This window comes from Aquarana catesbeiana, linkage group LG05 (genome assembly GCF_042186555.1).
Source record: "Aquarana catesbeiana isolate 2022-GZ linkage group LG05, ASM4218655v1, whole genome shotgun sequence".
Lineage (NCBI taxonomy): Eukaryota > Metazoa > Chordata > Amphibia > Anura > Ranidae > Aquarana > Aquarana catesbeiana.
The window spans coordinates 417,109,354-417,122,181 of NC_133328.1; the positions used below are offsets into that span (position 1 = coordinate 417,109,354).

The window sequence follows — 12,828 nt, forward strand, 5'->3', positions numbered from 1 at the left end:
CTCAGTAAACAAGAGCTGTTCACTGTCTTCTACAACAATCCGTAAGAGAACAACTCCTGACTTTAAGCCAGTTTCTTGAGAAATCATTTCAAAATAAAATTTTGAAAATAAAGCCATGAAGACATCTTGGACAAATATCTTACTGCAGTTGGATATATAACATGCTCATATTCTTCCAAGACTGAAAATATGGAGCGGCAGACTGTTCAGGAGGTTGGTGTAGTACACTAATGATTATCTTGCCATCAATGGACATATTTTAGCTTTTTTATTGTGCTAAAACTATGATATACATATTTGTTAAGATAACACTATAGTATATTTTTTTTATCCCTGCATCAACCTACATAAAGTATTTTCATCACTTTATTATATCACTCTCCCACCTCCAATTATGCCGCCATAGACCTATTTCACCTTTAAAAAAATCGAACTGGTGATAAATGCAATACACACAATATAGACAATTATGGACAAAATATACTTTAATGGTTATTCCTTAAAACCAAAAAAACAGATGCTTTGTACAGTTATCCAGCTGCAACCAAACAGAATTCACTTCTAATGCCGTGTACACACGACCGGACTTTTCGACCGAACTGGTCCGACGGGTTCGAACCCGTCGGACAATTCGATCGTGTGTGGACTTCATCTGACCTTTTCTGTCGAAAAATCTGTCGGACTTTAAAAATAGAACAAGTTTCAAATCTTTCTGACGGACTCGAGTCCAATCGAAAAATACGTTTGTCTGTAAGCTAGTCCGACGGACAAAAAAAAGGACGCAAGGGCAGCTATTGGCTACTTCGGAGTTCAGTCCGACGAAAAGTCCGGTCGTGTGTAGACGGCATTACTGAGCTGACTTTAGTTAGATATAGTCTGCTTTGTCTTCCTTATATCGGCAGAACATTTCATAGAGCTCCCTATGAATAGGTAGCCAGAATGTATTTTACTATAGTTTAGGTGCACTCCTGGGTGCTTTTGGAGCTAGGAGATCATGCAGAAAAGGCAGAACAAGACCTTTGACAAAGCAAGACTGGCCCAACTTTCAGACCATAGTTTTTCTCACTCCCTATACGTGAAGAAGGAAAGTAGGAGAAAAAGGAGTGTGGGTCGATTATAATGCATTATATATAAAAGTTGGTGTGCTGCCAATTTTTTTTTAATTACTTCACTCTTATAGCCATGCAATAGACAGTGGATCTTCAGTATATAATGTTTCTAAAACTCAGAATGAAAACTAAAAACTACCAAAACACCCACAAACGGTTAGTCCTACACTTTTATTCAGCAAGACAGCAAGCAAACACAGTTTCAGTGCAGTATGGCTTTGTAAAGCAAGTCAATAGCATAAAACAAGAAAACATCTGCTCAGCTGAGCAACTAAACTAAAGTCAGTTCCTCACTAATGGGGTGCTCCCTAATGGTTTCCCCAAACAGACAGTTCTTGTACCTTTTTATTATACGGTCATATTTTTCAGGCTCTCACAGTAGAGAGAGTGCGAGAGAGATAAGCATTAGTTAGCTCACATACAAAAAAGGTCTGTGGACAGTTGAGACTAATTTTCGAGGTTTGCCTAACAAGTAAAATACGCACCTAGGAATGTAAGGTTCGTCCCACCCAATGCTCTACAAAGTCTCTGGGCTCCAGGACCCTGACAGAACTTATTAAGATCTGAAAAAATCGAAAAGTTTTTTTTTTTTTTACCATATCAGTCACAAACTCTGAAGCCCCACATTGTGTGTAGGTGAGAAATCTAGGTGACACCTATACACCATCTGCAAGCCTGCCAGCCAATGCCTCACAGTAGATAACAATTTATATGTCAATTTTACAATAAATGGAAACAAGTTATGGAGACACTTTAAAGAAATTCTGGCAACAAAAATATTAAAAATGCACTTGTTTCCTCAGATCCTATAGACATGATGGTACATAATGAAGGGAAATAAGCCCCTGTCTGTTATTCTGAAACATACTTAGACAACTAACCAAACATCTATGGTAGGCAGTTATACACAGAAATATTTCTCTCATTTCTTAATTTTTTATTATTTGGTTTGTTGTTCCACATGTAACCTACATACATGTTCTTCTCCGTCAATCCCCCACATGCTATGTACATATATACAGTATATCCTTGACCAAACAGCTTGATATATTATCTAATTGCAAAGCGACCCACAAACTCTGTTCTACTCAGAGAGGGAATGTATGGTGCCTCCATTTTACATACAGCAATGCTCTCTTCCTTTTAAAAATCTCTCCTGTCTCTTTTTCAAGTCACTTGCACACACTTCACTGTACATACTTCGGTGTTTATTTTCGTCTTGCTTTGTCTATGAACCTTCAGTTTTTTTTCCTGTTCCTTTCCATGCCCTTGGTGTTCTTTCTCTGTTCTCCTTTACAGTGTGACGCACTGAAAGTTCAGCACTTTCTGGATTTTCAGTTTTCTTAAATCTTAGCTCCCTGAGCAGCAGTCCTCACTCTTAATGACTTGCACTCAGTCTGAAAGAATATGGTATCACCAACCACTCCAGGACATCTTCATATGGTCTGTATAACTTCCCTAGCCTGGACAGATGAGACCCAAAAAGCACCTCAGACTAAAGAAAAATACATACACCCTCTTTCCCAAAAAGATAACCCAAGTGGAAACCCCCCAGACATGTCACACTCACAAATCTCCACCCACTAATGCTTATTTCTTCAGACTTGTGATACTCCCGTATCCCTAAAATCAAATAATGCCCCCTTGAATACTGGACCGGGTCCATGAACAATACCCCTCACCTTCACCCCCTTTTTTTTCTCAGTGTACTGAAAATGCCCAGGAACTTCCCCCCATCACACTACAGATACTGTATAATACTTATAGACCCTCTTCCTACTGATGATATATTGGACCCTCAATAAACAGCATGCTTTTTTTATATCCTTTATTTGTACATTCCCTAGTTTATTATTTTGTACCTTTCTTTTCCCCAGATATAAAATTCTGAAATTCTAAAGACTTTATGTTTTAGTACTGATTGCTTTATGAATCATCTGAAAATTGGCACCATACAGAACTTTACACAACAGCTTTCATGTAAAAGTTCAAGGGTCCAGTTTCTGTCTTCTTTTCTTTTGTATCATGTGCTAAACCAGCTAGCTGAAAAGGACTGTATTTGCATGCTGAAGCAAGAGAAAGAATAAAACAAAGATGCCATTAGCATGATTGTCCTAAACTGTTGTACTGCTTTGGAATAATATTTTTTAAGGATGCCAAGGTGTGGCCCTCTCTGGCCAGTCCCAACTCTACTCTGCATAATACCTACTTGTTTATAGCATACTTCAATGAATAGAAGGCCAATATGGGGCAAATATACACAGTTGAAGGAGAGCTACAGACTGGTCACCGACCAGTTTTTACTTTGTCATTATGAGATACTGAGTGTAGATTAATGAGAAAGAAAATTAATTTAAACAACTGTTGCATCAAGCTGCAACATAACAAAGTTGAAAAGGTGAAGTGGGTCTGAATACTTTATGAATGCACTGTATATAGTCAGAACCTCTTTAGCACCTGATGGGTTATATACACAGTATGTATAAGCTATTTGGATTTGAGCACAGACATATCTTATTTCCAGGGCTTTTTTTCAGCTGGAACTTGGTGGAACTCAGTTCCACCACCTCTGGCTCAGGCCCTCTGCTCCCTGCTCACCACTATCACTTTTGTAAACACAGAAGTCTGGCTTGTCTCCCAAGGGCTCCCACAGATCTGATCTCCTGAGTGGCTCCCACTGAGTGCAGGATGGGCACAAGGGAGATGCAGATGTTTGGGGTGCAGTGCGAATGCTGAAATCCCCACTGGATGATCTCCCAACATGTGAGAGAGGCAGAGCCATCTACTGTGTGTGGGCAGGTACTAGAGCCAGCTGGGTGCTTCAGTTTAATACAGTAACAAAAGTAAGACATGCAGAAGATTGTGGAACTTTTTTTTTGGGGGGGGGGGGCATGGGGGCAGTGGAGGGGGGTTGCATGCAGAGGTCAGAGCTAAAGAGAGTTCCTGCACCTATGTTCTGAGAAAAAAAGCCCTGCTTATTTCTATTTCAGTTGCATGAATCTGTCACACATTGTGTCATTTGTTGCACAGACGAAAGAAAGATTTCTAATAAGCATCTACAACACTCTCTATGAATTGCAGGGATTATGTCTCCTCCATTCTGATTATCAGTTAGATCATAATATTAGTCTTAGTCCTGCTGTATTGAGACACTCGCCTGATTGATTTTCAACATGCAAGACAGGGATACAGAAAGAAGTCCTGTAGAGTCACCCAATATAGGCATGGGAAATAAAATGACAGCTCATAGTAGAATACGAGTGGTAAAAACACAATGAAAATGATGATTATTTTTCCTGACTTAAAAATTATAGACTTGTAAGAAGAAGCAGTAACACAGAACCATTGTGTAGCACTGCAAAACAGAAGGCAGAGCAGGACTATAAAGTGAACAAATATGCCCATGTGTACATATGGTACATAATTAAACAATATACATAGAATGTTTTAAAGTGCTTTTACTGCTTGCTCAGAATATGGAAATACTTTAGTGTGCATGGTCTGGGCACAGGGTCACTTTAATCCAAGGCTTACATATATTCTGCAACCCTAGACCACCAGTCTAAAGCTAAAGAAATTGAAAATAAAACTAGCCGTAGATCATCTGTAAATTAACAATCTGATTATGGGAAAAATTTAAAATTCTTTGTTGCAGTGCAGCAGGAAATGCAGGCTGCAAATGCACTACATAAAAAATAACTATATATCTATATCTATTATATATAGATATATATCTATATATATAGAGATAGATATATATCTATCTCTATATATAGATATATATCTATATATAGATATATATCTATCTCTATATATATTATATTTAGATATATATATAGATCTATATATATCTATATATATATATATATATATATATATAGATATCGATATCTATATATATATATATATATATATATATAGATCTATATATATATATATATATATATATATATATATAGATCTATATATATATATATATATACACATACTGTATATTGCATTATGCACACTGTATATATGGATTGTCTAGTTTTCATAATTTACAATAACCATTATCCGCGTCTGGTTAACAATATACTATTTAATAAATGAAGCACCAAGACAATAAAGGGTTAATTTTGTTAACCACTGGGTAGGTTTTAAAAGGCCTTTTACTGAGACTGCATTTGATAATGTCTCGATTATACACAAGTCACGTAAAGACATTTTTTTATGGAATATCCTATTTATTAAGAAAAAACAAATTTATGTACAGTGCATATATACAGTGCAATACTGGTTTTACAAACATAATAACAAATATTATTACTGTGAATAATTTGTAAATTTAATTTTAATTTAATAAAATATAAATTGATAATGAAATGCATGACACAGAAATATACATTATAAGGAGTAACAGCCACGGACATGTTAAGGGGTTGCAGCAGGGATTCACCATCACTCTGCCAACCTCCAAGCAGTACAGTCATTTTAATGCCCAGAATGCAAAGCAAACAATTAACAAACAATGAGACTGTAACTGGACATACCAAATGGTATTAGTCGTGCGATCTGAACAAAGAATCATATTAATGCAGCCTAAGAAAAATCTATTTAAAAAAACTCATTGCAAACAAAGTGCATGCTCTCCAATATTTATCACTTGCAAATGAGCTGCCAAATCTGTAGGTCAGATAAGCGCAGCATCACTGTCAGGACCCTGAATTTGGTCAAAATCTGTTTATATGGCCCCATTTCTGTAATGCCACGTACACACGAGCTGACTTTTCGACCGGATTGGTCCAACGGACCGAGTCCGGCAGACAATTCGACTGCGTGTGGGCTTCATCGGACCTGCAGCGGACTTTTTCGGTCGAAAATCTGACGGACTTTAGATTTGGAACATTTTTCAAATCTTTATGTCGGAACTCGGCCGGACCCAGTTCCTATCGAAAAAGTCCACTCGTCTGTATGCTAGTCCGACGGACGAAAACCGACGTTAGGGCAGCTACTGGCTGTCAACTTCCTTATTTTAGTCCGGTCATACGTCATCACATACGAATCCGTCGGATCGTGTGTAGGCAAGTCCGTTTATTCGGAAAGTCCGTCGGAAGTCCGCTGAAAGTCCGTCAGATAGACCGTAGGACCAATCCGGTTGAAAAGTCAGCTCGTGTGTACATGGCATTAGATGCACAATAGATGCAATAGATGCACAATATATTCTACTGAGAACCATATTCTGAACCTCAGAAAAATTAGAGATTGGCAGTTGGGTTCAAGAAAAATGAGGCCCTGAGTTTTATTTAGCAAAGTGTTTGAAGCACAAACTTTTCTTCTTTTTCATAGTAACCAATCACATTCTTGGATTCTTTCCACCATATTGTACTGTGAGAATCTGAATGGTTGCTATGCTTCAGAAGAATTGTTTATATGAAGTGAATTTAAAAAATCTGAATCAAAGAGGCAAACAGTTATGAAACTGAATGTACTACCTCACATCTATCACCATAACCATTTCATAGAGATATATCTTATCAGACATATAATACAACATATATACAATATGGATTATAAACTAATCTATAGGAAAGTAACAAAGAATGCACTTTAACTAGGTGCCAAGAAAATGTGTTCAAATTACCAATAAAAAAAGATTATTTTAATCTTACACAGATTACATAATCTCAATAAAAACTCACAGGAATATTTCACAATAAAATGTTATCAAATATAAAAGGTTTGTATATAAGTGATTCATAGCTATATGATATATTAGGTTACATTGCCTAAACAATCCACCCATGCAGCAAATATGGTATTTCAAGAAAATCTTTACACACTGCACTTATCAATAAACTGTATTATGTACCTATTTAATAAGGCAGTTGATTATATGGTTTGCCTCCGTACAGGATGCACTGGTAAATTTATGGTGTGAACAAATAACTAGCGTTTAGTTTAATATTTCTACACCTCTGCCCTGGAATGGCCTGTCAAAAAAGGCTTTGTGTTACATCCATAGCCACACCCATAACAGCAGCTGTTTTATGGTTCTAGGTCCAGCTATCTTCCTGCCAAAACAGTGGGTGAGTCCTTTATTCCTATCCCCACCCATCTCTCCTGGCCTGCCCTTAATGAAAAGAAATATGCAATTTTTCAGGGCATATATTTTGATACATGTAATTAAATGCAAAGTAAAGACTCCTTAAAAAGAGCAGACATATGTGTGTACAATCTAAAATGAATGCTATCACCTGGTGTGCTGCAGGTTGGCTTGCTGCAGGTCTCAGATGTGAGCTCAAGGAACGAGGCCAGTCAAAAAGCTGAGCTGTCTAATCTCCTGTGTGCTTTTGGAATCAAATAGGATGTTTGTGAAAGGGAAGGTCAGGTAGTATGCTTTTCAGATTAGGCAGAACAAAACAAGCAGTTCTTTTCTGGTGAGACTGCATCTCTCCCTCTTACACCCCCCAGGAGTGTTGGAGAAATTGTGGAGTCTTCTGTTTTTTCACACAACATTACACTGTACTTTTCTGTGCTTTAACAAAACTGCAAACACCCAGCTTGAGAAACATAAGAAACATTTTTATGAGTCATTATGTTACCATTGGCTGGTAGATAGGTGAATTGCTGGTACTGGCTTCTTTTCCTCTTCCCGTTACAGACGTAAAAATTGACTTGAACTGGGCTGGATATTCTCTGACTGCGAAACGGTGGGATCTCCACAACTAGCGAATTCTGCAACATAAGTTAATAAAAAATGTACATTTTGTCCTGTTGATACTGATTTTAAACCTATGATTGCAGAGCTTTAGCAGGGTCTGTATCCTTGCTAGTACCGTATAAGCTGTATTTATTGCTTACGCTTCACTTAAAGGCTAAGTTCACCTTTTGGAATCGTTTTCAAAGTGGAACATGTAACATGTTAAAGTTCCTGCAGTCTCTCCTCCTCGCACTCACTGCCACAATTGAAAAACAGCAAAACGGGGCTTCGCCCACATGGCCACGTAATTCAATCACAGTTTCTTGTGAATGGATATTCTACAACTACTGTCATTCACCACGGCTGACGGCTTGTAGTTCTGAATGGACTGCGAGGGTGCTGACGAGCGCTCTCATAGTTCTTTCACAAGCCCTGCAGCTTGTAAACGGTCAGTCCATATCTGAGGTACGGGCAGAAAGCTGCAGGGCATGTCTGCAGAATCCTGACATTGCACCCCTGATTCACTGATCACAGATGCAATGCTTTACAGGCTTCTGCAGGAAAAATAATAAATGCACATTTTTTTTCTGCAAAAATATGTGCATTTATTATTATTTTTAAAAGGTAAACTTATCCTTTAACACTCAGTGGTGCGGCTGCTAGATTGTTTAAAGAGAAACAGTCCTTTTTTGAGATGAAATAAACAATAGTGATCCCGCCATGAATTTTACTAAACTGGAGCAAACTGTTACAAAACCTTTAGTGCTCTAATCCCCATACTATCAGTCAAAATTCTTTGCAGAAAACTATTTTTTGACTTCCAGAACCAAATACAGTATTGCTTAATTTATATACATATCAAACCATTTCTTATTTTAAAAAAATGTCAAAAAGCAAAACACCTCTGTGATTAAGTGAGTAAGCTGTGTGAGAGGCATCCATTCCATGATTCTAGTTTTAGGGTTTTGAAAAATAGGATTTAGATTTTCCTGTAAAAATCCTTTTCTAGGAGTACAGTACATGACACAGGATTATTAGTTTTTACCATGGATTATATGCAGCAACCAGGTGACTGGACACTGGCAAAAAAAAGCTGCAGGGATATTCCCTCTACAACCCCTCTCTCTCCCAGCTAGCCTCAGTTTTATAGCAAGTAATAGAGAGATTGTAAAGATCAAAGGGGAGGGACCTGTGTCTTATACTGTACTCCAAGCAGAGGATTTTATAGGTTAGCAAAAAATATTTTCCTAATCATAAAGTACAGGACTTACCCATGAGCTGAAAAATGGTGCAAAATTTGAATTTTTCAGCTCTCCTGCTCCATGGCTCTGATACATAAGTTACAGTAATAGTGTCATAGCCCACTCCACTAGCTCACACAGGGGATCAGAGCAGCATGCTGCAGTTCCCCGTAGCTCAACTGATGAGTCCACTAATCTGAAATGCTACACAGGGTAGCCACAGAGCCTATGCAGCAACTACAGCTTCAAAGAAGAATCTTGCAGAAAAAAATCTCAGGAGATAAAGGCTGTCCATCACCAAAGGACCATTGCAACAGCTAGCAAACAGAACTACCTGGGAGTAAGGGGGGGGCTGTTATTATAGAGGGGATGTCTCTGCAGTGTCCAATTGCCTGCCAGTATCTAATCACCTGAAGGTAGCAGCTTATAACTGATGATGCCTATAACCCAATCACCTGGGGCTAGGTGTATTTAACCCATGGTTAATACCAAGATTCCTGTGTCCTGTGTTGTACTATTAACCCCTTCCCGCCAGCCTGTTGTAATATGACGGGCCGGACGGGACCCTATTATCCTGGGCGGACCTCATATGACGTCCTCCCAGGATCAGGCTGCGCTCCAGCGCGATATGTCTTCCGCTGTGTCCACCAGACACGGGCAATGACAGATCCCTGTACCGGCCCACTGCCAATATCATGTGATCGTTGTGGCCAATCACAGCAGATCACATGACAGTTGTACACAATGAAAGGCTTTGATTCATGCAATTCATTGTGTACTATTGTGATGAGCTCTGTGATTGATCACAGTAATCACATGGTACAGACAGAGCCAATCATAGCCTATCTGTACTATGTGAGTAGCTGTGGGCAATCACAGCATAATCACAAAAGTAAACACTGAATGAATAGTTTTCATAAAGAAAAATTGGTTGCGTATAACTGTAAAATTCACAGTTATAAGCAATCAGTGTGTAAAAAAAAAATCATGATCACCTCCCCAGAGTAGTATAGTGTTGCTATGGTAACATTTTTATTTATCTGGTCTCTGTTTGTATTAAAAAAAACAAAAAACAAAAACAAAAATCTAATTTTAAAAATTGAAAAAAATTGAAAAAACAAAAACTTTAAATTTTTTTTTTTTTTTTTTTACATACTGTCACCAGTCAGTGTCCCTGATCACCAGGTGTATGATGACGTTGTACCGCACTGGTGAAAGTATATCAAAAATGTTTAAAAATTGTGAAAGAAAAACTTTTTTTTTAATTTCTTAATTTTCAAAAAAATTGTGACAAAAAATTAAAAAAACTTGCCATGCCTCTAACTAAATACCTTGGCCTGTCCACTTTCCAAAAAGGGGTGAGTTGGGGGATATTTAAACTGACCTGGCATCTTTGGGCCTCAATAAATGAGATTGACTGTCAGTACATCAGGATTGATCGATTTTCGGATATACAGTACATATATCTATCTATATATATATATATATATAGATATATTTATATCTATATATCTATAGATATATAGATATATAGATATAGATATATCTATATATCTATATATCTATAGATATATAGATATATATATATATAAACACACATATACCTATATATCTCTAATGGTTTGTGGACTCTATAACTCCTACAGACTAAATAATAAACACTGATTTTGGGTTATTTTCACCAAAGAAATGTAGCAGTATACATTTGGCCTAAACTTTTAGGAACTATTATTTATTTGTAAAATGTGACAACAGAAACTAAGAAAGCGCGTTTTGTTTTTTCAAAATTTTTCGTTTATTTAGCAAAAAATAATAAATCAGTGGTGATTAAATACCACCAAAAAAAGCTCTATTTGTGTGAAAAAATGATAAAAATGTCATATGGGTACAGTGTTGCATGACCGCGCAATTGTCATTTAAAGTGTGACAGAGCTGAAAGCTGAAAGTTGGCCTAGGCAGGAAGAGGGTAAAAGTGTCTGGCATTGAAGCGGTTCAAGTAGAACTCTAGGCAATTTTTTTTCATTTTGGATAGCGTAAGGAAGGGTTATAACCCCTGTCAGTTTTCTTTCTGCCATCTGTGTCCAATTGGGAAAATTTACCTTCACTTCCTGTCCCGTAGCCAAAACAGGAGGTGAGAGGAAATTCCTGCAAATTAGGTGAATCTATTGGGGCCCCTGAAGTCAGCAGAATTAGTGTCCCCATTAGAAGATTTCTTATCTATTACCTTTCTCAAGACAACCTAAACTTTGGGATTTTCTTTTTCACCTTCAATGATAATGGTAAGCATGGCAAATAGAGAGGGTAAATCTCCCAAACAGGGGCACAGATAGCAATAAAAACCTAATAGGTGTTCTAATCCATCTCCACTTTGTCCAAAACTTTAAAAGTTGTGTCTTTAGTAATACTTTAAGAATTTTTTCAATGAGTCTTTCTCCTGGAATTAGTATGTAACATTTGAGTCTAGGAAAACACTGATTCAATGAGAGACTCATCACATAGCTATTTTGCTTTGAGACAGAGACCCTTCAGATACATGCCAAATTATTTTTCATACAGTGCAGGAAACTGATAACCAAAAACCGGGAACCACGCAAGTTGTTATTCAGTGAGTGCACATAGAACAGAAGAACTCAACAGAAACTAAAAAAAAGCCAAATGTAAGTTTTATTTCTGCTGTAACCATACTTACTGGCTTGTACATTTCTTTATCTGTCTTTGCTTCCATTTCCCATACATGATGTCCATCTACAACAAAATAAACACAAAGGGGAATTTGTATAGTAAGTATGTAAAATGCCTATCCTTACTCATGAGACACCAAAAGTTAATTTATCCTTATCTTCAAAAAAGATAAGTTTGATCAGTTAATTAAAAGGGCTGTGCCCAAAAATGAGTTGCTGATTAAAAAGCAGATTATTTTCAAGCAGGCCATCATATCTGGCACATAGATTCTATTGCCAATTATATGGTAATCCATCAACCATTATAAGCAGCTTCAGGCTTCCCATACACTTCAGAGGATAATCAGACATACAGGCAAAATTTTACTGTCCTCAGGACACTAAATCTTCAGAGAACTATAAAGACCTCTATAAACTTGCATAATCACCTCTGCTGCAAATGGTGCAGGCAGGTGAAAGAACAGCTGTAATTGATATAGGCTTTCTAACTTGTCCAATGGATGTTGTCCCCGTGAACTTACCCTATTCAGTCTCTCTCACTAGTGCTAGCCATACACACTAATAGAGTCTTCCATTCATGCTATAGAGCATGGATGAATTAATTACCCCTTCCAGCTACAGTATGCAAACAACAGCACCACCCGTGGCTGTCAGAATACCTGAGCAATGAGTTTGTCTGATAGGATGCAGTCACTGTTCGATGAAACATTTTTCAAATCACTGTTTGTTAAGCCAGGTGGTGCCAACATGCATAGCCAGCTTATACATGTGTGTAATAATTCCATAAAGATCCTCATTTTTGTACAAGTCAAAAATTTTAATCGAAAGCCTATTCACATCCCATCAACCTGTTGACTGGTCTTTGAAGTGAAAAGAGTTTGGGCTCCACAAGTTCAAGGGACAGAGTGGAGGACTGAAAAGATTTTTAGGCAAAGTTGTGTGGCATGAAAGTAGTTGTAAAGGCTGAAGGTTTTCTACCTTCATGCATTCTATGCATGAAGGTAAAAAAAAACCTTTGGTGTGCTTCTTCCCCTACAGTCCCCTCTAATACTCACCTGAGCCCCCTCTAGATCCAGCAATGTGCACAAGAACCTCAGCTGTCCTGGGACTCCCTC

The 12,828-nt window shown here is 37.6% G+C and overlaps 1 protein-coding gene across 5 annotated transcripts in view; it reads right to left on the bottom strand.

Annotated features, from left to right (window-relative positions):
* Positions 1–12,828, bottom strand: part of NFATC1 (nuclear factor of activated T cells 1) — a 278,854-nt gene that overhangs the window by 117,347 nt on the left and 148,679 nt on the right. For 3 of the 5 annotated variants that reach the window (XM_073631209.1, XM_073631213.1, XM_073631210.1), the window contains exons 7-8: positions 11,722–11,777; positions 7,694–7,826 (exon numbers count right to left, since the gene is read on the bottom strand). The exons of the other annotated variants lie outside the window; for them this stretch is intronic. In XM_073631209.1, coding sequence (XP_073487310.1) covers positions 7,694–7,826; positions 11,722–11,777 — 189 coding nt within the window. The remainder of the gene's footprint in view (positions 1–7,693; positions 7,827–11,721; positions 11,778–12,828) is intronic. 5 annotated transcript variants of the gene reach the window in all.